The sequence below is a fragment of the Miniopterus schreibersii genome, assembly GCF_964146895.1.
Source record: "Miniopterus schreibersii genome assembly, chromosome: 13".
Lineage (NCBI taxonomy): Eukaryota > Metazoa > Chordata > Mammalia > Chiroptera > Miniopteridae > Miniopterus > Miniopterus schreibersii.
In genome coordinates, this window is record NC_138113.1 from 49,896,756 (window position 1) to 49,922,181 (window position 25,426).

Sequence of the window (25,426 nt, forward strand, 5' to 3'; positions counted from 1 at the left end):
ATATGTGTCGTGAAGAAGTAACATAAAATTTCAGCCATCAGTAACACAAACAAATATCTACAGAAACTTTCTATATATGTTTTTAAATGTCAGAGAGAAAAAGTTTCATAAAATCTGTCAAAAAAAATTTAACTTACAAAATCAAAAGGGATTTTTGCAAAAGAAAACTTACCTAAGAGAAATGAGAACAACCAAAATTACCCAGCTAGGTCCCACACCAGTGGTTCTCAACCTGATTGCATATTGTCACCTGGGAAACCTTAAAAATACCAATTTAATTGGGCTAGGAGTGGAGCCCAGATGATAGATAGTACTTAAAATCTCTCCAGGTGATTCCAATGTTCAGTTAGGGTAAAATACAGCCTAAGATGAAAAGCTCAAGAAAATGTATCACACAAGTCTCATAACTAAAAAGATTACTACAATAAACAACAGGAAATTAAAAAGATAAAAAGGAAATTGGACATTTATTTACAACCAATAATTTTAATAATAAATTAGATACATTTATAGTTGATAAGTAAAACAGAACATAAACAAGGAGTACAGTACAAAGAAAAATCAACTTGTAAATTAGATAATATGCTGTGAAAACCATAAGGAATCTGCAGAGACTTTCACACTATCAAGATGTATAACACCTAATTCAAATTCATTGATAGAGTGTCTACTACATCCCAAGCAAACTAGGCACAGAAACTAAAACAAACAGGAGAGCATTTTCCATAACTAGCATGGAGACAAATGGTAAACCAAATGGAAAACAAAATGACTCTTTGTTACCATCATTCACTGGAATTAATTCCAGGTGGACTGAAGACTTAACTATAGATTGCAAAACTCTGTTACTTTAAAAAGAGAGTATAGGAGAAGACCTTTATGATTTCAGATTAGGAAAGGATTTCTTAAACTAGACCAAAAATGAATAAGCACAAAGGAAAAAAATGATATTTTTAAAATCTATGTTGAAATAAAGATTTTTTATTCATCATAAGACACCACTTAAAAGGAAAACAGTCACAAATTTGGAGAAGATATTTGTAACCATATGAATGGTAACAAATAAAAAGCATTTATAAAGACTTATATCCAGAATATGTAAAGATTTCCTATGAATCAGTGTCTTTTCATCTTTCCTTTAAAACTGAATTCTGAACATGGTATGTGAAAATTAGCTGGATAATTTGTCTCTGGATGATGCTATCTTCTTCCAGAGAAGACTTACATTTGCTTCTAGTAAACATCTAACCTAACAGCACTGGCAACTGGTTCTTAATTAAGCTTAATTAATCCAATCAGGGACAGAGGTAGTTTGAAACTGGACTTCATTCTTTGTGAAGTCCGGTTTATTTCCTGCTCACTGTTACTACTAAAGTGTATCAGAGTCCCAACCAAAACCCTGGAATTTATCTGAGTCCCTTTATCCTTGGTGAACTCCAGTTTTGAAGCCCCTAACCACAGGGTTTGTCAAAAGCTCTACTCAAATTCTCAGTTTCTCAAACACTGCATTAGGAATTAGAGGATATCTTTATGGAGAAAGTGGTCCCAAATAATTGGCGCATATAATTTAGCTTCCCTCTTCTCTAGGATCTTGATTTTGCAATACTGCACTGCCTTGGTAGCTTTCAGTGATTTCAAATAGTTATACCTTTTATCTAGCTCTTCCAGTATTTTCAGCAGGAGAGCTGGTTCAAAACAACCTAGTTTCTAATCACCCTTATGATTTTTTAAAGAACATATTACTTTCTTATTTTAAATGTTTTTATTGATTTTTAGAGAGAGGGAGGGAGAGAGAGAAACATCCATGTGAGAGAGAAACATCATCAATCTGCTGCCTCTCATGTGTATCCCAAACAGGGACGGAACCTGCAACCTGGGCATGTTCCCTGACCAGGAATGGAACCAGGGCACCTTTTGGTGCACAGGATGATGCCCAACCAAGCCATACCGGCCAGGGAAAGAATATATGTCTTTATCCAATTGAAAGGTCTAGAAGCAAGAACACTGTAGAAACAGTAAGCACCATGAGCACATAAATTTGGTTTCTTTCTTTTTTTTTTTAATAAAAATATATCTTTATTGATTTCAGAGAGAGGAAGGGAGAGGAAGAGAGACAGAAATACCAATGATAAGAGAGTCATCATTGCTCAGCTGCCTCCTGCACGCCCCCGACTGGGGATGGAGCCCACAACTCAGGCATGTGCCCTGACCAGGAATTGAACCACAATCTCCTGGATCCTAGGTTGATGCTCAACCACTAAGCCATGCCCAGCCAGGCTAAATTTTGGTTTCTAAATACCATTCCCACTAAAAGAAACCAGTGCTCCTTGGAGAAATGGCTGATTCCAGGTCTCAGGCTAGGAAACACAAACTACACTACTATTGACAGAATGTTTATGTCATCCCCAAATTCTTATGTTGAAAACTAATCCCTACATGAAAGTAGTATGTTGTCAACTGTAATTGAAAAATAAAAATTTAGAAGCTGGCAGCAGATTGAGTGGAAGCTACAATGACACTCTTCCAGGACCAAAATGGAATTACAAGTAAAATACAGAAAAGCCATCCTGAATAACCAACTGAAGACTAGCTGAGGAACACCCCCATAACCAAGGACCTAACGTGAAAACCACATAAAAAATGGTAGGAAGTATGAAAGCACAAGAGGGATGGCTGGGCTCCCACGGACAGCAGCTGAAGGTCCAGAGGAATAACTCAGCTGTGGGGTGTTCCCATTGATAACTCTGGGGTACAAACCCCAAGCTGGGCTTCCCAGCCCAGAGCACCAGAACTGAGAAAGGTGCCCACATAACATTTGGCTGTGAAAAGCAGCCTGCAGGCAGAGGCAAACCTCAGAGTGCTTTGAGTCTTTGCATAATCTGCTTCTGGACCTGGGACTTGGAAAAGCAGACTTTGGTGTGCATCTTGGTCCTGTCCAAACACACCCAGACCCAAGAGAGAGGATCTCAAGCAGTGGGTTGCTGATAGCTCCAAACAGGGTACTCAAGGCAAATCACAAACAGCACCTGACATTGGCCTGCACCAGAGACCTTCCAAAAAGACTGAGAGTCCTACCTAATACATAAAAACAAACTCAAATAGGCGGCCCAAATAGGGAAACAAAAAAACAAGCCACAAATGAAAGAACGAGAGAAGCCTCCAGAAAAAGAGCTAAATGAAATGGAGATAAGCAATCTTATCAGATATAGAGTTCAGAATACTGATTGTAAGGATGCTCAACAGCATGAAAAAAGATATAGAAACTATTAAAAATGACTAGTTAGAAATGAAGAATGACATAGCAGAAATAAAGAATATATTGGAAGGAATAAACAGCAGATTAGAGGAAGGTGAGGACTGGATTAACAAATTAGAAGATGGTACAAAAAAATCACTCAATCAGAGATCGGAAAAGAAAAAACAATTAAAAAACAGGGGGACAGTCTAAGGGAGCTGTGGGAAAACATGAAACATAACAATATTTGCATTATAGGAATTTCAGAAGGGGAAGAGAATAAGGAAGGAATAGAGAATTTGTTTGAAGAAATAATAGCAGAAAACTTCTCTAACCTGGTCAAGGAAAAAGGCATACAAGTTCAGGAGGCACAAAGAGTCCCAAGCAAGAAGAACCCAAAGAGGCCCATGCCCAGACACATAATTAAAATGCCTAAAATTCAAGACAGACAGAATACTAAAAGCAGCAAGAGAAAAGCAATCTGTTTCCTACAAAGGAGCTCCCATAAGGCTGTCGGCTGACTTGTCATCAGAAACTCCACAGGCCAGAAGGGAATGGCATGAAGTATTCAAGGTAATGCAAAACAAGGATCTGAAACCAAGATTACTCTATCCAGCAAGGCTATCATTCAAAATAGATGGTGAAATAAAGAGCTTCCAGACAAAAAAAGGCTAAAGGAGTTTATCACCACCAAACCAACACTGCAGGAAATGTTAAAGGGACTGCTGTAATAAGAAGAAGAAATAGGGAGAGAAATATGGCAATAAATGGCAATAAATATGGACCTATCAATAATACAGTGGTACCTCGATTTTCAAATGTAATCTGTTCCGGAAGACCGTTAAAGCTCTGAAATGTTCGAAAACCAAGGGATCAACAGCAGAGAGCTAAGCCTCAGGATCTTGCACTCAGTGGAAGCCATGAGGCATGTTTGACTTCCGAGGCATGTTTGAAAAACGAAGCACTTCCTCCCGGGCTTACAGCGTTTGTAAACTGAAATGTTCATCAACGGAGACCTTCGAAAACCGAGGTACTACTGTAACCTTAAGGACTTTAAGGGAGAGATCAACAGCAATAGTCATAGTCAGAGACTTTAACACCCCATTGACTGGATAGATCTTCCAGACAAAAAGTCAACACTGAAACAGTGACTCTAAATGGCACACTAGATCAGATGGATTTAACTGATATTTATAGAACATTTCACCCCAAAGTTGCAAAATACACTTTATTCTCAAGTACACATGGATCATTCTCAAAGACAGACCACATGTTAGGACACAAAACCAGTCTCTACAAGTTCAAGAAGACTGAAATCATATCCAGCATCTCAGATCACAATGGCATGAAATTAAGAAACCAACTACAGTAAAAATACTCAAAAACATTCAAACACACGGAGGCTAAATAGCATGTTATTAAACAGTGAATGGGTTACCTATAAGATCAAGAAAGAAATCAAAAACTTCCTGGAAACAAAGGAAAATGAACACACAATAACCCAAAATCTATGGATACAGTGAAAGTTGTCCTGAGAGAGAAGTTCATAACACTTCAGGTGTTCCTCAAAAAGCAAGAAAAATTTTTAATAAACTATCTAACCCTACAACTTAAAGAATTAGAAAGCTCCCGTGTGAATCCTTCCAGACCAGGGCTTTTGTTTGCTGGATTTTTTTAAATTGCCATTTCGATTTCATCAGTTATTAGCCTATTCGGGTTTTCTGATTCTTCCTGATTCAGTTTTACATGATCTCACTGATATGTGCAATCTAATAAACAAAATAGACTGAGGAACAAAATAGATCCAGAGACATAGAAGCATGGAACAGACTGACAAATCTCAGAGGGATGGTGGGGGTGGGTGGGGAGAGATTAGTCAAAGAACTTATATGCATATATGCATAATCCATGAACACAGACAACAGTGTAGTGAAGGCCTGGGGGGGGGGCGATGCAGGATGGAGGGGATCAATGGGGGAAGAAAAGGGGAACATCTGTAATACTTTCAACAATAAAGATAAATTTAAAAAAAAAAGAAAAAGAAAAAAAGAAAGAAATCTAATCCCCAAATGTGATGGTATTTGGAGGTGGGGCCTTTGGAAAGTAATTAGGTAGAACCCTCATGAATAGGTTTAGTGCCTTTATAAGAGAGCCCAGAAACTTGACTCCTCCTTCTGCCATGTGAGAATACAGTGACAAGATGGCAGTCTATGAACTAGGAATCGGGTCTTCACCAGACACCAAATCTGTAGGTGCCTTGATCTTGGACTTCCTAGCTTCCAGAACTGTGATAAATTTAAGCTGTGAATAAACCACCCAGCCTATGGTACTTTGTTGTAGCAGGACACTAAGACAGCATATAGTGAAAATTAAGTTGACCTTCCACTTTTAACCCTCAGCTATCTAGCTCCTCTCCCTAAAGGCAATCTCTGTAAACTAGGATTTTGTGTATCCTTCAAGATTTAAAATATATGTAAAACTGGAAATTAGCCAAAAGTTACAAATGCAAGTGAACTCAGGTCAAAGTTTGCCTATTCTGATCACTCTCAGATGGGTATACAGAAGGTGGTGAACTAGGCTATACTTCAAATGTATGAGCATTTTCTCTCACATCTCTACTTCTGTTCATCAAGGCAATATTTGATAGGCACTTTATTCTTATTAAGAGTTCAACACCATGCTGGCCCAGGGGACAATAAAGAAAAACATGATCCTCCCAGGATAACCCACTGTCTAATGTCTTCCCTGATCTCCTGAATTCTGCCTAAAACTGAGCTCTGTGGCTCCTCCCCCTCACCATCACCATGCCATCAAACTTGCTCTTTTCCTGAATTCTCTCAATTTCAGTTTACGGTAGCGAAACTCAGGGTGACGGTAGGTTTGATTGGGGGTAGGGTTAAAAAGAAACCTAATAGTAATCTTTGCATTCTCACCCCATATCCAGCAGACGAGCAAATCCTGACTTTAGTCCTAAATGTTTCTCAAACTCATCCTTATCCTCTCCATCCCATTTCCACTTACAGACCCACAGCACCTCTCCCCTGGGTCACTAACTGGCCTCCATATCTAAGTCTCCTCCCTCCAATTCTTACTCCAAACCACTATTCTGAATGCTCCCCCTAGGTATGGCACATGGTCCTTTGCTAATCTGTCCTCGACCTACCTCTCCCTCAGTCCTGCATTCCACTCACATAGAACAGTATTTCTTATTCCAACCACTCTGAACTTTTTTCTGGTTTTCCAACCTATGTTCCACACTTCCACACCTTGTATACGCAGTTTACTTTGCTTGGAATGCGTCCCCTTTCCTAATCCTACACCACTCATCGACCTGGCTAACGCCTCTTATGACAAGACCTGATACCCTCCCTGACCAATCACTTCCGCACTCTGAACAGTTAATCACTCCCTCTACTGCAACATCATAGATCCTGTACATACTTATATTATTGCTCTTACTGTAGTGACCCTAAAATACAAGTATTTGTTCACGTGTCAATCTCTCCCAGTAAATTTGGTATTCTTTGAAGTTCTCATCCAGTTTTTATAAACCTGGTGTCCAACCCAATGCACACCAAAATAGATATTTAAAAAAGAGAAAAACAAAAAACCCAAAATAAATAAATGTTTGTTGTATAAACTAAGTGAATGAAGCTTTTTATTTTTCTCCATAATCCCTTCTCATTTTCTTCCCTTTTATGATAGTACCCCACAACCATGAGTCATGGTTAGAAGTTAGTAATATAATTTCAGAATTCTGATTCCATGGAAAGTGACAACTCTACCCAAAGGCTGTATCAGTGAAGTCCCTAAGTAAAAACAGCAATTTTCCAACAGAACTTCAACTCCAAGAGAAGTATCTCTTTCCAGTAGAATCTCACGTCCTCTTGATTCCCATCTCGAGTGTGTGACAGGTTTCTAAATGAGTTACAAGGTCCCTTTGTCCTCAGCAGGCCCAATCTAGTCTTAGCTTAAACACTTTTTTGTCTAAGATAGAACAAGTTTCGCCAGTAAGATGTCTTCATCAAAGTGTCTGAGATGCCTGGGGGCAAAGACTTTAGTCTGGAAGGCTCTTATATAGCTTATGTTTCCCTGAGTGTCCCTTGAAACACTACTCACTTGAGGACTGCTTGACTTTAAACCTTACTTAATCTTAAGTCTGGTGCTCGTTCATCACTCGATATTTATTTAGCACCTACTCGGTGCGGCACACTATACCAGAGCTCTGGGGACACCACCCATAATAGATCTTACTTGTCTTACCTGACTTGTTACCTGACTTATGGCCTAAAAGACAACCATGACGGTGTGGCACGGCTGCACCTGGCCCCTGCTTATCCTGTGCTGGGACCAAGACCTGCATGCTCTCATCTTCCAGCCCCCAGTGGAAAGCATACTATAAATTTATCCTAATTCAACAGTTACCCAGCTGACACTAAAGGCTTTAGTCAATTCTCTCCTTTTTTCTCTAATTTTTCTTCTGTCTCTGCCCACATTACCTCATTTTGTTTGAAAAATGTTTTTACCTTGCTTCTTTTATAAAGTTGAACATATAATTTTTTCCTTCTCCCTCTTAAAAAACTAAAACTAAAACATCAGATATTACTCGTCTTCTTATTCACATATGGATCCCAATACAGTGTCTGTGTGTCAGCAGCTCTACAGAGAAAAAGGCATTTCTCATTCCTGCTTTACTGGCACTTTCTGGAATTACAAACTCTATGCTAAATAATTGTGGCAGGTAACGAAGCACTCTGCTTGGTCACAAATCACAAGATATAAAGAGAGCTTGGTAGAAGCTGAACTTAAAGCAAACACAGACACTCTTCTGACAAATTCAGACAAGATATAATCAGAATTGAAAGGGAAGCTTGGAGTACTGTGAAGGGGAATTTGAAGAAAATCTTGGGCAAGGTATGTGCAGCACCAGTTAAAGTAAAAAAATCTAATACTAAATAGTCAAGAACTAATTCACAGGCAAGAGGTGTGTGAAAAACATGATAGTGAGGAGCCAAATCATTTGATTACCCCACTGTGGGGGTGATCACTCCAATTCCTGAATTCCTATAATTATATATGTGGTACCCAATCCAGACTTGTTCTTATAATGCTTATCTTACTTGCTTGGTAAATTCCTTGGCTGTCTATTTCACCTTTATAATCTCCCCCTGGCAGGTATATTTTAAAAAAAAAATCTCAGGCATCAATTTTGAGATTTTTTTTGGTGTTATTTTCCCAGGTAGGTAACCTCACCAGAACAGTATACTGACATTGTTCTGGCCATCATTGTTCTGGCCACCATGGCCAGAAGAACACCTAAGGAACTAACAGTAAAGGTAGGAAAAGATCCCTATTGTACAGGACAAGGCCTGACAAGCTAGCCCAATAATTACCGCTCCCCCTGAAGTCCTATAGAAAAACAAAACAAACCAGTCACACTCCAGTCAAGCATAACCCCACATTACTCATTGTAAGACATTGTGTTTAAATCATCCCTTTTATGTTACTAAAGGTCCCTCCCTTGTTTCATGTTACAAAGCTGACAACCTAACAAATTATCAAATTATTAGAAGCCCCTTTACTGTAGTTGCCTTTGTAGTTACTGAGTATAAAATGTGGGAAGAACTGAGGGTCGGGGCTGCAGTTGGGCTCTTACATGGGTGAGACGCTGCAACTGTAGCCACTGGCCAGCTAATAAAGGCTCCAAAATTCAAACACAAACTCTGGTGGTCGTCTGTCGCGGGTCACACCAAAACAACAGCATGTTCTCAGCAACTATATTTGTCACCTAAAAATAGTCTAAGTGTTATACAAGTAATTTACTATTTAAACTAGTAATGAGACTGTTTCCCCAGAATCCTATCTCATTTTATGAATGGCAAAGCAATAGGCAAACAGTGAAGGTAATAATCCTTCCCTAACATCAAAAATACACCTCTAAAATAACAAGCATCTTAGAATCCACACAAGCCACGAAATGTGCATCTAAATAATGCTCTACATTGGCAAATGTCACACACTCTTACCTCATTTAAGGTCCACAATTTTCATTTTACAGGGAGTAAAACGAAGTTGCCTGAGGGAACTAATCTTTATTGAGTACCTACTGTTCTAGGATGATGATTAACAAATATAATCAAAATTAGCACATTATATGCTGGCAACTTCATGAAGCGCGACATTGGTTTTAAAAATGTGCCTGCCAGAGAGTAACAGGTGAGATTATTTATTAAATAAAGGATTTTAGGGGACCTTGTCAGAATTCAAATTATTATACATCAGGTTTTGGGTAGGACCCAAGTTTTCTAACAAGTTCCTAGGTGATGCTGATGTTATTGGTCTGCACTTAGACAGCAAAATTGTACAGTTTATGAAGAATTAACCCTAGCAAGCACTACTAGCTAAAACTTTATATCCTTTCATCTTCAATGACTCTATAGTGATACTATTATCATTCCTATTTGACACACACGACTAAAGCACAGAGAAGTGAACTTTTAATAGATCACAAGGCTGGTATGTGGGGAACCAGGATTCAAACTCAGGCAGGCTTGACCCTGCAGGGCACTCTTAACCCCTACACATTATCTCAGTTAACAGGCACATCAGAATTCAAAGCCAGGGTCAGTTATCTTCGGTACCATTCTTCGGAGTCGGGTCCTGCTATAATTAATGTGTCGGGACAACATAAGGCCATAGGGCGGGGGTTACAGAAAACAGCCTCCCTCTAGAGCGAGCAGGAGAGGCGGGAAAGGATCGGCAGGAGCCTGGATCTTCCCGAGAGTCGGGGAACAACGCTCCGGGCAGCCGCAGGTCCGCGGGTTGGCAGTAGGCGGGCGTAAGGGGGCGGGCGTAAGGGGAGGGGCGTAAGGGGGCGGGGCCTGCACCAGGAAAAGGTTCCGGGCGGGACGTACCAACGCGCGCAGGGAAGGGGTTTCAGGGGCAGGACTACGTCGCCGCCTCCGCGCCCTGTGCCGAGGGGGAGGAACTCTCACTCCAGCCCTCGACTCCCTGGAGTTGTGCGTGCTGAGGTACCGGGGTCTCAGGCCACAGCTGTCCCCTTAGAGGCTCTTCCTCCGGCCCCTCAGTCGAGTGGGAAGCCCCGGAAATGGCGGCCGTGCGGTACCTGACCAGTGGGGCTGGGAGAGTGTCCAGTCGCTTTACCAACTCCGCTACGCCTCACGCAAACCCACCCACTCCTCTGCCGCCACCGTAGCCCTTACCAGCTCTTTGGGTGGCTTCTCCTCGGTTTTTCCAAACAGCCCCATGACTGACTGAACTCGTGCCCCTCCCGGCTTTTCGTTCCCTGCGCCCAGGCAGGTCCGGGGCAGCCGCCTGGGCGGGGCCGGTGACTGAATAGGAATCCCGACGCCCAGAGAAGGGAGCGGCCGCAGTTTGGGAAATACGCATGCGCAGGACTGGGGTGGGCGGAGTTTTGTCAGAATGATTGACGCATTCGCGCAGGTTCTGGGAGGGGATTTCTAAAGGGAGGCGGCGAGTTTGGTGTTTTTCCCTTGAGCTATAGAAATGATTCATCTGGAAGACAGGAATTTATTGACTACACTTGGTGATTACAGCTGCTCCTGGTACTTCACCTACTGCTCTGTGTTGTTGTGCCTGAAGTCTGTATCTTCACCCAGACAAGGGACAATAGCCACCAGTTTTCAAATAGCTTCACCTTGTGTCCTGTAGGCAGCTCCCTGGCAGCAACCAGCAGAGCTGGGCCTCCTCTCTGTTGTCACCACCATCACCTAGTCCGTAAAACCCGGGCGTCACCACCTCTCCCTTTACCAGTTCCCAACTATTATAAACTTCTCAACACGTTTGAACTGCAGCCCCGTGCTCTCCATCCCAAGCATCCCAGCTGTTATTCAGGCCATAGCTATTCCAAAAGTGGATGACATGTGGGGTGTGTGCGTGTGTGTTCCTATACTCCAAATGGACCCTGGCCTTAATCAGATGCTCAGAAGAATCTGTGACTAACAAGGACTAGACACCTTCTAGCTGGCCAGTCTCTGACTGAACTACGCCGGTGAGCCGATGGTTGCTGCCATTACCTCGCCTCCTGATGAAGAGATCACTCCTTTGGTGCCTCAACCCCATACTCCCATCTCTGGTAGGAATATAAAACGGTACAACCACTTTGAAAACATTTTGGCAACTTCTTAAAATGCTAAACATACACCTATCTTAAGTCATTCCACTGCTAGCCATTTACCCAAGAAGAGAAAAAGCATATGTCCTTAAAAAGAAGGACTTGTACACAATGTTCATAGCATCCTTATTTGTAATAGACAAGAACCAAAAATAATTCACATGTCCCTCAACAGGCGAATGAATAAACCAATGGTGACAGATCCATACAATGGAATACTATTCAGCAATAAAAAGACCAAGCTTATGATACATGCAACAACATGGATGAACCTCAAAATAATTACGAGTGAAAGGAGCCAGAAAAAAAAGCCCATAGTGTATTTCATTTATATAGTATTTTATAAAAAAATGGAAACAGCTATAGTGACAGAAAGTAGATCAGTGGTTACTAGGGGACGGGTTGATCAGAAAAGGAGGAATTGCAAGAGACAAAAGGAAGCTTTTAGGGGTGATGGAAATTACAGTGGTACCTTGATTTTCGAACGTCTCTGTTGACAAACATTTTGGTTTACAAACGCTGTAAATGCTTCGGTTTTCGAACCCGTCTCAGAAGTGGAACACGGCTTCCGCTGAGTGCAAGATCCTGAGGCCTAGCTGTCGGCTACTGATCCCTTGGTTTTCGAATGTTTCAGAACTCTTAATGGTCTTCAGGAATGGATTACATTAGAAAACCGAGATACCACTGTGTCCTTCAAGGTACCACTGTATCTTAATTGTGACGATTTCACAGATGTATACAATGTCAAAACAAACTGTACACTAAATATGTACAGTTTATGTCAATCATACTCAATAAAGTTCTTTACAAAAAAGCTGTACATATTCATCGTAAAACTTATCCCTGCCCCCAATTTATACTTCCTCCGGGGTAAAGGTCTCAAAGGATTCACACCTACTAGTTAGTGTCATTATTATAATATTATGATTATAAATAGTTGATGTGAATCCTTTGAGACCTTTTTCTTCGGAGAATATACTTTTACTTAATTGGGTTATTACACATATTGTTCTGCAATTTCCTTTTCACAAAAAGTTTTACACAGACTTTTATTGATGTTCATATCTATAGCTAAGGGATTCCATAGCAGGAATGTACTAAAATTTATTTAATAGTTTCTCTATTGGATGATGTTAAGAAGTTTCTAATTTTTCCCTGTTAAATAATAAATATAGACAGTTTAAATTTTAAACATACTTCAAATGCCCTCCAAACAGGTTGCACAGTTTTGAACTACCAACAGTGTATGAGAGCACCCTATTCCCGAAATCCTTGCTAACAATGACTGTTATCAACCTTTCACATTTTTGCCACTCTGGTGGTATAAAACATAATCTTAAATTTTCATTTCTATGATTACCAGTCTAAAGGAGCATCTTTTTGTAAATTTGTTGGCTATTTGAATTTCTTCCATGAATTGCCTTTGTATCCTTTGCCTATTTTCTTTTGAATTGTCCCTCTTCCTCTCACCATCCCTGCTTCCTTCCTTTCTCCCTTCCTCCTCTCTTTTTTAATGGGAAGGAACTCTTTGAAAATGAGGGTTCTGTGGAATTTTTAAAAGACTTCTTCACCATATCCCTTCCCCCCCCCCTTTTTTTTTTTAGAATGAACTATAAGGCAGCAATATTTCAGGTAGTAGAACACTGGACTTCCAATCAGTCAATGATAATTATTGACTGTCTACTATGTGTCAGGCATTCTACAGACTCTAGGAAAACTGTAGTGAACAAAAACGAACCTTATACAATCTGGAGATAAGGTGGTGATAAATAAAAACAACGGTAATAAACAAAGTGGAGCAAATAATTAGACATGTGCGAAATCCTGTTAAGAAGAACATGGTGATTAGTGAATCTTCCCTGAGTAGGTGATATGTAAGCTGGGACCTGAAGGATGAGCTAGGAGAGCAGTGAAGAGTATTCAGTGCAAAAGAAAGAGCATGTGTCAAAGAACCTTCCCAGTTTTCCGGTGGCTTTGAGCCGCAGGCATTTCAATTTCAGCTTCTAAAGGTGAACTTGTTCTAAAGTTGGTCATCAAGGGCAGAGGCCAAATACTGTGGAGGAAGGTTTGATTTGGCATGTGGCATCTCACTGAAACACAGAGCCCTAGAAATACATCAATGTAGTTGCTCCTCAGCAACTAGAAGGGCACTGTACATCTTCTACACATTTTCTGGGTTCCACCCTTAGAGGAACATATCCTCTCTACACATGTCCTGATATTGTCTTGGTTTTGGACAAAGCTTAAGCAGGGGGTGTAGTGCTTCCTCCCTACATGGACCTCATGCTTCATGAAGCATGCACCAGATCCTCCCACCTGCTAAGACTCACATCTGAGGGGGTGGGAAGAACTAAATGAACAGGCATTCTAGCTCTTTGCTCCTGCCAAGCACAGCAAGTGTTTAACAGGATCACAGTCCCCTGCCATATGTTCATATAGATGTTTATTCGCACACATTTTTAAAGGCTTTATGTGTATTTTCCTCCGAATCCATGAAAAATAATTATAAATGCATGCATGTCCTTGACTTGAGAAGTCCTTCAATGCCTGATGCTTTAAATATTTCCCTGATTTTAAAACAAAAAATATAAAGGACTGTTTTTCCTCCATTCCCCAGGTTATGTTTGCTCATTTCAGTAAGATTTCCAATCTTCAGGAGCCTCCTGGCCCACAAGTATTCCCCATTCACTAGGTAAATTGTTAAATGAAATGCTTTGGGCAAGAAAATCACAACCCAATTCCTGGGAGGAATTTTAGCTTAATAAGACCAAGATACACTTGATTTTATATAACAGATAGATTCTTAAGATGTTAGTTATAAAGTGACCTTTGGAAAACTGAATTCCTTCTCATAACTTATATGATAATTTCAGAGTGGATTTATCTTCACTTCTGACTAACCTCAGGTTCCACAGGCTCCTAACCACAGTTAAGACTTGAGATAAAGCAAAGAAAGACCTTGAGTCATCTCCTGCCCTTTTCCAACCTTTCTCCACCCACCTTACAGTGATCCTTGTAATAGTTTACTCGGGTGCTGTAACAAAGTATGGCAAACCAGGTGGTTTAAAACAACAGAAATTTATCCTCTTATAGTCCTGGAGGCTAGAAGTCCAAAATAAGGTGTCAGCAGGGCAATGCTCCCTCTTAAGACTCTGGGTAGACTCCTTCCTTGCCTTTTCCTAGCTTTTGGTGGTGGCCATCAATCATTGGCATTCCTCAGCTTACAGATGAATCACTCCATTCTCTATCATCATATGGTGTTTGTATTACTCAGCTTAGGCTGCCATAATAAAATACCATAGACTGGGTAGCTAAACAATAGAAATTTAATTTCTCACAATTTTGGAGGCTGGATGTCTGAGATCAGAGTGCCAGCATGGTCAGGTTGTGGTGAGAGCTCTCTTCTTGGCTTGGCCATCTCACTGTCCTCACATGGTGGAGAGAGAGTACTTGATGTCTATCTAGTCTCTTCCTCTTATGAGGGCACTAATCCCATCATGAGGGTCCCACCCTCATGACCTCACCTAAACCTAATTATCTCCCAAGGGCCCTGTCTCCAAAATCCTTCACATTTGGGGTTAGGGCTTTAACACATGAATTTTGGGAGGACACAGTTCAGCCAATAGCAATGTTCTCCCGTCTGTCTCTCTCCTTTTCCTATAAGCACACCAGTCATAATAAGGGCCCACCCTAGGTCCAGTATGACCTCATCTTAACTAATTACATCTGCAATTACCCTATATCCAAATAAGGTCACTTTCTGAGATACTGGGGTTGGGACTTCAACTTATCTTTTGAAGGGGTACAAATTCAACCCATTACAACCCTCACACATACACATAGGTCCCCCATTTTAGAGAAGAAAGAAGGTGACAGAGGGTGAAGGGAGACTGGTTAGCTAAATCCTTGGAAAATAAACAAATCTCTAATCTCTATGAGTGTCCCCAAAGTAGAGACAGTTTCCACTTGAGAAGGTTAAGTATACATCTTATAGACAGTAAAGTACACAAATTTTAAGTGTAAAATCTGATGAATTTTTACATATGTATATACCTGTAAAACTACTATGTAGATCAACATTTAAAACATTTCCAAACTCTTAGCAAACTCCATCATGGCTATTTCTAGCCAATCTGCCCAAAAGATAACCATTATTCTGATTTCTATATCCATAGGTTAGTTTTGCCTGCTCTTGAACTTTACATAACTGGAATAAAATAATATACTTGGTTTTAATGCAGAGGAACAGGAGGCAAAACTTTTGGCTGGGCAAAATGGTGGAACAAAATTGACACCCATAGGAGCTGGAAGGCTTGAAGACCTCACCCTCAGTGAAAGGACAGGCTAAGAAAGAAACCTATCTTCTGGCAAAGGGGCCAAGAAGGAAATGTTTGTCTCAGTCTGCAGCTCTGATAAAAAAATAAAAGTAGAAGACTTCCTTAAGAAACTGTAATTATAAGTATGCCCTCATGTGGGTTTATATTTATACTACTAACACAGTGTTGGAAATCCCAAGCCTAGATATTAGCTTAAAATGTTTCTGGCTTGATAACGTCATGGTTAGTATACCTGACAAAGCGATGTGAGCTCTGTTGAAAGGAACATACCCTGAATACAGGCACTGTAGTATTACTACAGATTCAGAGAAACAAAACTATCAAATGTATGAGGAAACAAACATTTATGGCCAAGAGAAAATTTTAAAAGAATCTTTATACTCCAAAGCACTTCAGATATTAGAATTCTTAAATGCAGAATGAAAATAAGTTATGCTTAAAATGTTCACAAATAAAAGAGGGACTTGAAAGGAACAAGAGACCATAAAAATGACCAGGTAAGCTTGAAAAACAAAAAACTGAAAAATACAATTATGGAAATAAAAAGCTCAGTCACTGAATAAACCTCAATGAATAAATTAAGCTGCAGATTGCAAATAATACAAGAAAAGTGAACAGGAAGATAAATCTGAATTATCCATAATGCCCCGGAGACAAGCTAAGGCAGTGAGTATATAAGCAAGATGAGACAGAGATGTTAGAATGTGAACACTCTTTATACATTTAAATGAAGTTCCAGAAAGACTGAAATTAGGAAATGGGAGAGAAAAGATTTTGAAAGGATAAAAGCTGAGAATTTTCTCAAATTTATTAAAACTATTAATCTGAACATTCAAGAAGTACATAAAGCACAGGCAGGATAAATAAAAACAGCCATACATTATAGTAGCAATGTTGAATATGAAAGACAGAGACCATCTTAAAAAGTAACCTGCCCTGGCTGGTAGCTCAGTTGGTTAGAGCATCGTCCTGAAACACCAGGGTTGCAGGTTTGATCTCCAGTCAGAGCACATACAAGAGGCAAACAATGAATGAATAACTATGTGAAACAACAAATAGATGTTTCTCTCTCCCTCTCCCTCCCTCCTTTCTTCTCTCTAAAATCTTTATTTTATTATTTTATTTTATTTTAAAAAATATATCTTTATTGATTTCAGAGAGAGGAAAGAAGAGGAAGAGAGAGAGATAGAAACACCAATGATGAGAGTCATTGATTGGCTGCCTCCTGCAGGCCCCCTGCTGGGGATCGAGCCCGCAACCCGGGCATGTGCCCTGACCGGGAATCGAACCCTGATTGCCTGGATCCTAGGTCGACACTCAACCCCTGAGCCACGCCCCGCCGGGCTCTTTTTTTTATTTTAAAGTAACCAGAGTGAAAAGATAGGTTACATACAAGAGGACAACAATCAGACTGAAAGCACCTTTCTCAATAGCAACAAAGAAAGATAAAAGAATTAGTGCAGAGAAAGAAAAAAATAACTATTAACTTATAATTGTATACCCTGATTAATTATCATCCCCAAATGAAGGCAAAATAAGACACCTTCAGAGGGATAAAAACTAACAACAGACCAAAAAACAATCCAGAAACTAACATATCAACACTAAATAAAATTCTAAAGAATGTGCTTTAGAAATAATAACAATAATCTCAGAAGGAAAGCCTTAGATACAAGAAGTCATGACAAATAATTAATGAACTTGTGGTTAATCAAAGAAAGGTTGGTGCAGGTCCAAGATGGTGGCACCGGTAGACACTGAGTTTGCTCCATCCTAAGAACCCATGAAATGTACACCTATATTTAGAGCAATTCCTCCTAAGAGACAACTGTGAGCCAATTGAAGAACTTCTACATAATAAAGAAGAGAGAGACAGCATAGAGAAGGTTGGAGAACTGCAAGAGCTCTCCAGGAGCTAAGGGAACACCCAGGACCAGGGGAACTGGTGAGCACCATTGTTTACATCCCGCCCCCCCCCCCCCCCCCCCGCATGTGGATAGTGGGTGGGACCTCCATCCAGGTTCCCTGGCCTACCGGCAGGGTGCTGTAACATGTCCCTAGCTACTCCTCCTGGAGCTAGATCCAACAGAAATAGGAGAGTGTCACAGCATGCATACAAGGGGCCCCTCCACCCAGAATTGATCCAGTGGGTACAACAGGGTACTACTTCACACATCCACTGGCTATGCACACATGGGGGCTTCCCTGGCCTGAAGAGAGTGTGGAGCTAGCAAAACACTGAGGCACTTGCCTTCAGGGCTACCCTGTGCAGAGAAATTATTGGGCTGCCTTGTGGGTAGAAAGATAAAAGCTTGCAAAACTTGCACACAGCTGCCCCCGAGTAGTGAGTAGGGCACTGCCATGTGTGCACACAGGCTGTCCTGCCCAGAAAGAGTACAGAACTAGCAAAGTGCAGCCATGTGTGCACAAAAGACTACCCCATCCAGAGAAAGGGCAGAACTAACAGGGCAGTGAGATGTAAGCATGCAGAACAGCCTCTGCCCAGACCCTACTCTGATAACAGATAATTCAAGCAACAGGGCATGCCAGGAGTGCACATGAGCAGCCCTGTTTACACCAGGAGCCCCACCTGGAACCTACTGCTCCAGGTCAGGTGACCACACGTGCCTGCCCTGACTACAGCTGGCCTACCAACACAAACTATTCAACACACAGTCTACACAGAGACCACTTTTCAAGACTGGGATATAACTTTCACATCCAATTCATAGGAACAAATACAGAAAGTCAAACAGACTGGGGGTACAGAAGAATATGCTTCAAATGAAGGAACAAGGAGGGTGGGTGGGGGGTCGGAGGGGTGATGGGGAAAAAGGGGACATCTGTGATATTTTCAATAATAAAGATAAATTTTAAAACCAATAACAAAACCAAATGAAGGAACAAGAAATAACTCCAGAGAAAACTCCTAATGAAGCAGAGATAAATAATGTGCCTAATAAATAATTCAAAGAAACTGTCATAAGGTTGCTTAACAAACTTCAGAGCAGAACATAGGAATTCAGCACTTCAACAAAGAGAGAGAAAATGTAATAATGAATCAATCAAAAAATGAGTAATACAACTGAAATGAAGAATACATTAGAAGGAAGCAACAGCAAATTAATTAATACAGAAGAATGTGTTGGCAACCTGAAAGACAATAGTGGAAATCACCCAATCAAAACAGCATAATAAAAAATGAATTTTATAAAATGAGGACAGTGCCCTGGCTGGGTGGCTTAGTTGGTAGGAGCATCGTCTTGGACACCAAAAAAATTGCAGGTTCAATTCCTGGTCAGGGCACATACCTAGGTTGTGCATTTTATCCCCAGTTGGGGGCACATATAGGAGGCACTATGTTTCTCTCACACATCAATATTTCTTTCTCCCTCCTCCTCCTCCTCCTCCTTCTCCTCCTCCTGCTTCTCCTCCTCCTCTATCAGATCAATAAAAGCATATCCTCAAATGAGGATTAAAAAAAAAAGAGGATAGTATTAGAGATCTCTGGGACAACATGAAGTGCCCGAACATTCGCATTATAGAGATCCTAGAGGGAGAAGAGAGAGTGAGAGAAAGGGGCAGAAAGAATACTTGAAGAAATAATGCCTAAAAACTTCCCTAACCTGATGAAGAAAATAGACAAGACATACAGGCCCAGGAAGCAGAGAGAGTTCCAAATAAGATGAACCCAAAGAGACCCACACCAAAACATAGTATAGTGAAAATGGCAGAAGTTAAAGATAAAGACACAATCTTAAAGGCAGCAAGAATGAACAAGTCACATACAAGGGAAACCCCATAAAGTTATCAGCTCATTTCTCAGAAGCAACTTTACAGACTAAAGGGGAGTGATAGGAAATATTTAAAGTGCTGAGTGAAAGGAATCTACAACCTAGAATACTGTACCTGGCAAAGTTATCATTCAGAATTGGAGAGATAAAGAGTTTCCCAGACAAGCAAAAACTTAAAAAAGTTCTGGCCTTACGAGAAATGTCAAAGGGTCTTCTTTATGAAGAAAATAAAAGGCCATAACCAGAAAAAATATCTCACTGATAAAGGCAAATATACAGTAATCACAGTGAATCAACCACTTAAAAAGCTAATATAAAGGTTAAAGAGAATAGTAGCAAAGTTAATTATAGCTACAATAAATAATCAGGGGATACACAAAACAGAAATACAAAACATGACATCAAAACAAAGGAGCAGTAAAAATGTAGTGCTTTTTAGAATTCGATTGAACTTAAATGCCTATCAGCTTAAAATAGACTGCTACAGATATAGATGAATATATAAGAACCTTAGGGTAACCATAAAGCAAAAACATACAAAAATACCAAAAAAAAAAAATAAAATAATAAAGGGAAAGGAATCCAATCAAAACACTAAAGAAAACCAACAAATCAAAAGGAAAGAGCTCAGGAGAGGAAAGGAACAGAGAAGAATAATAAAAACAACCAAAAAGCAATGAACAAAATGGCAATAAGCACGTATCTATCAATAATTGCTTTAAATGTAAATGGACTAAATGCTCCAATCAAGACACAGGATGTCAGAATGAATAAAAAATCAAATGAACAAAAAACATGACCCAGTCCTAGCTGGTTTGGCTCAGTGGTCAGAGTGTCAACCTGAGGACTGAAGGGTCCCAGGTTCGATTCCAGCCCAGGGCATGTACCTCGGTTGCAGGCTCGATCCCCTGCCCTGGTCAGGGCACATGGGGGAGGCAACCAACTGATGTGTCTCTCTCACATAGAAGTTCTCCCCCTCTCTCCCCCCTCCCCCTCCCTTCCACTATCTGAAAAAGCAATGGAAAAAATATCCTCGAATGAGGATTTAAAAAAAACAAAACCCCAAAACAAAAAAACACACCCATGACTCATCTATATGCTGTTTACAAGAGACTTACTTTAGATTGAAAGACACACAGACTGAAAGTGAAGGTTGGAAAAAGACAGTTCATGGAAATAGAAATGAAAAGAAAGTTGGGATAGCAATACTCATCTCAGACAAAATAGACTTCAAAACAACTAATATAAAAAGAGACAAAGAAGGACATCACATAATTTTTATTTTGTTTTATTTTGTTTTTAATCCTCACCTGAGAATATTTTTTCCATTGCTTTTCAGAGAGAGTGGGAGGGAGAGAGAGAGGGAAACATCAATGTGAGAGAGACACAGTGCTTGGCTGTCCCCTGCACGTGCCTGACTGGGGCTGGGGATTGAGTCTGCAACCGAGGTACGTCCCCTTGGCCCAGGACCCTTCAGTCTGAGGGCTGACACTCTAACCACTGAGCCAAACCAGCCAGGGTGGCATTACATAATTTTTAAAAGGTCAATCCACGAAGAAGATATAACAGTAAATATCTATGTGTGCATCACAGGAACACCCAGTTATATAAAGCAAATAGTCATGGACGTAAGGCAGAAATTAACAGCAATACTACAATAGCTAAGGACTTCAATGTTTCACTTACTTCAATGGATAGTTCATTCAGACAGAAAATTAATAAGAAAATAATGGCCTTAAATAGCACATGAAACCAGTTTAACTTAATAGACATTAATAGAGCATTTCATCCCAAAACTGAAGATTATACATTTTCTCAAGTGCGCATGAAACATTTTGCAGCATAGATCACATACTAGGCCCCAAAACATACCTTGATAAATTCATGAAGATTGAAATTATATCCAGCATATTTTCTGACCACAATGCCATGAAACTAGAAATCAACTAGAGGAAGAAAACTTGAAAAAACACAAATAGGTGGAGATTAAACAGCATTTTTCTAAAGCAGCTGATCAAAAAACTACCTTGAGACAAATGAAAATGAAAACACAACCTTACAAAATTTATGGTATCCTTACAAAAGCAGTTCTAAGAGGAAAGTTTATAGCTATACAGGCCAATCTCAAGAATCAGGAAAAACCCCAAGTAAACAATCTAAGTTTACACATAAACAAACTAGAAAAGGGGAACAAACAAAACCTGAAGTAAGTACAAGAAAGGAAATAATTAAGATCAGAGAGGAAATAAATAAAATAGAAAAAATCACTTGAAACTAAAAGCTGGTTCTTTGGAAGGATAAATAAAATGGACAAGCCTCTAGCAAAACTTATTAAGCAAAAAAAGAGATAAAAAACAAAATCAGAAATGAAAGAGGAGAGATTACAACCATATAATACAGAAATATGAAGGATCATTAAAGAATACTATGCTGCCCAGCGAGCTTGGCTCAGCTATTGAGCACTGACCTATGATCCAGGAGATCTAGGATCGATTCTAGGTCAGGGCACATGCCCGGGTTGTGGGCTTGATTCTCAGCACGGAGTATGCACGACGCAGCTGATCAATGACTCTCTCTCGTCATTGATGTTTCTCTCTCTCTCTCCCTCTCTTCCACTGTCTGAAATCAATAAAAACATATTAAAAAAAAAAAATACTGTGCTAGTATACTGCTGGTGGGAATGCAGATTGGTGCAGCCACTACGGAAAACAGTATTGAGTATCCTCAAAAAATTAAATATGGAGCTGCTATTTGAGCCAGTGATCCCACTTCTAGGAATATATCCTATGAAACCCAAAACACAATCAGAAAGAATATATGCACCCCTATGTTATAACAGTGGAATTTACAATAGCTAAGATCTGGAAACAGCCCAAGTGCCCATTGGTAGATGAGTGGATAAAAAAGCTGTGGTACATTTACATCACGGAATACTATGCAGCTGTTAAAAAGAAAGATCTCTTACCCTTTGAGACAGCATGGAGGGACCTGGAGAATATTACACTAAGCAAAATAAGGCAGTCATAGAAAGACAAGTATCACATCATCTCACTCATCATTGATGTTTCTATCTCTCTATCCCTCTCCCTTCCTCTCTCTGAAATCAATAAAGATATATTAAAAAAAAGAACTATTCATGAAAAGATACTATTACGAAGGAAGGATAAGAGAAGTAGCGGGGAAAAAACAGGTAGAGCAATACCAGAGAAACCTATGCGAAAGGAATTTCAAGGAGTAAGTGGTTGACAGAATCACCATCTGCAGAGCGCTCAGGTAATATAAGTACAAAAATATATTCACTGGACTTAACTATTAATTCAGTTGGATTTAATACAATCAATATAAAGAATAAACAAAGGGATGTTGAGTGAAGTAATAAAGGCCTAAAAGGATTAACAATGAAAACAAAAGGACCGATTAGGGTGATGGAAGAGGGTGATTTGTAGTGGGGCTATAACTGAAACATGACTGGCCATGAATTGATACTGAAGTTGGGTACATGGGGATTCATTATATTAATGTTTCTACTTTTGTATATGATTGAAATATTCCAAGGAAAAAATAATTTTTAAAAAATCCTTTCTTACCCCAAAATGAAAAGCCACAGACTGGGAGAAAATATTTGCAATACATATATTGGACAAATGATTTCCATCTAGACTATATAAAGAATTCCTATAATTCAATAAGAGAAAGAAAGACAGCAACCCAGTAGAAAAATGGACAAAATATTTGAACAAGAACTTCAAAAAGGAATTCAAGTGGCCAATCAACATACAATGAGTCTCAGCCTCATTAGTCATTGGAGAAATGAGAATTAAAATCACAAAGAGATATCTATACATCCACGAGAGTTGTTAAAATGAAAAAACAAAAACAAATCATCGCATCAAACTTAGTAAGAATGTGCAAGAATTCTTGTAGGACTCAGCATACTACTGAGGAGGGTGAAAATTGGTATACAACCACTTTAGAAAACTGTCAACATCTACCAAAACTGAACTTAGGCATATTAAGTAACCTGGAAATTCCACCCTCAACATAAATTTGAACCAAAGTCATATGTAAGTATATTCACAGCATCATTATTTTTGATTGCCAAAAGCTGGAAAATTGTGATATGTTCATACAATGTAACAGGGCACAGTAATGAAAATGAACAAACTACTGCTACATACAATAGAGATGAACCTCACAAACATAATTTTAAGTGAAACTATATACAAAATACTACCTGCGATGATTCTAAGAGAATCATTCAGAGAGAGACAAAACTATGATTTTAGAAGTTATCATAGAGATTACACTTGGGGAGGATGGTGGAAGCAGTGACTTATAAAGGAATCAGAGGAGGCTTCTGGGATGTGGCAATTCTGTTTCTTTATCTGGGTGAAGTGTTAACTTTGGGATAAACTAATAATATGCACATTTAAGATGTATATACTTGCCCTGGCTGAGTGGCTCAGTCAGTTGGAACATCACCCCCTACATTAAAAGGTTGTGGGTTCTATTTCTGATCAGGGCACATACCTAGCTTGCAGGTTTGATTCCCAGTTGGGGTGTGTGCAGGAGGCAAATGATTGATGTTTCTTTCTCACATTGATGTTTCTCTCTCTCTCCCTTCCTCTCTCTAGAATCAATAAAAACATATCCTTGGGTGAGGATTAAAAAAAAAAAAATTTAGCCCAGCCGGGCATGGCTCAGCGGTTAAGCGTCGACCTAGGATCCAGGCCATCAGGGTTCGATTCCCGGTCAGGGCACATGCCCGGGTTGTGGGCAGCAGCCGATCAATGACTCTCTCATCATTGATGTTTCTAGCTCTCTCTCTCCCTTTCCTTTCCTCTCTCTGAAATCAATAAAGATATATTTAAAAAAAAATTTATATACTTTCATGGAAATATATTGCCCTTCATTAAAACTTTAACTAGAAGGAAAAAAGAATGTATTTTCCTTAAATGACTGAAAGTGGTTAAAGAAGGTCTGCACAGTCAAGGCACTGCCATCTTTTCCTTGCCCCACTCCTCTCCTTTTTAATTGATTGGCATATGTCATGTTATGGGGCATCAAAAGCCTGTTTAAAAAAAAGCAAAAAAAGCCTGTTCCACTTCCCACCTTTGGTTTGTCTTATAGAAATAGCATTTCAGAAAACACTAGTACTGCATTCGGACTATGGAATAATTCTCACATAAACACGCAACATAGTTAATACGTTCTCCTTGGCTAAAAACTGTAAGCTGTTTGAACAATCTCTAGGGCTCTGATACCAGATTCTAAATAAAACGCATATAATTTCCTCAAATGAGTCAGTTAAATACATTTCTCCTTAGAGTTAAAGGAATGTAACTGAATGAATTATTGCAGCCATTTTTAGTCCTTAAAAACTTTGAAAATGTAAAGGGTTGTTTCTCCAGTTTCTGTATAACCCTGTCTGGTGCCTATTATGCTATAAACTGTCTTTTGCTTTGGTCATATTACCTCTCATCCTTTCCATAGCCATGAAAAGACAGCAGAATCTGTAAATCTGCCTTCATTCGGTAACAAGAGGGGAATATGTTAGGCTGAAGTAGAAAACTGCTCTCGTCTTCTGTTCCTTGCTTTGGAGATATTCAGGGTAATGGAATGAGTTTGGAGCTGAACTCATGAGGATGGTCTTTAATGCCTTCCAGTTCACAGGTTTCTCTCTAAATAAAAATACTGGTTAAATATGTATCAGTTTGACGAATAAATACATTTATTTACATTTCAAAGCAAGCAGGACTAGCTTTTTCAACAGATAAACTCCTGATTCATTCTTTCCCAAAGGTGATGATAGGGAAAGTGTCCAACTAAGTGTCCAAATCTTGGCTTTTGTCACCTGCTGTTGCTACATTGCCAGGTAACAGCATGCTTTTCTGTGGATCCTGGC

The 25,426-nt window shown here is 39.7% G+C and overlaps 1 protein-coding gene across 1 annotated transcript in view; it reads right to left on the minus strand.

The window, feature by feature from the left end:
- Positions 1-10,617, minus strand: part of LOC308566052 (charged multivesicular body protein 3) — a 57,209-nt gene extending 46,592 nt beyond the window's left edge. The window contains exon 1 of the mRNA XM_081155960.1: positions 10,459-10,617. Coding sequence (XP_081012086.1) covers positions 10,459-10,503 — 45 coding nt within the window. The 5' untranslated portion in view covers positions 10,504-10,617. The remainder of the gene's footprint in view (positions 1-10,458) is intronic.
- Positions 10,618-25,426: the final 14,809 nt, after the last annotated feature.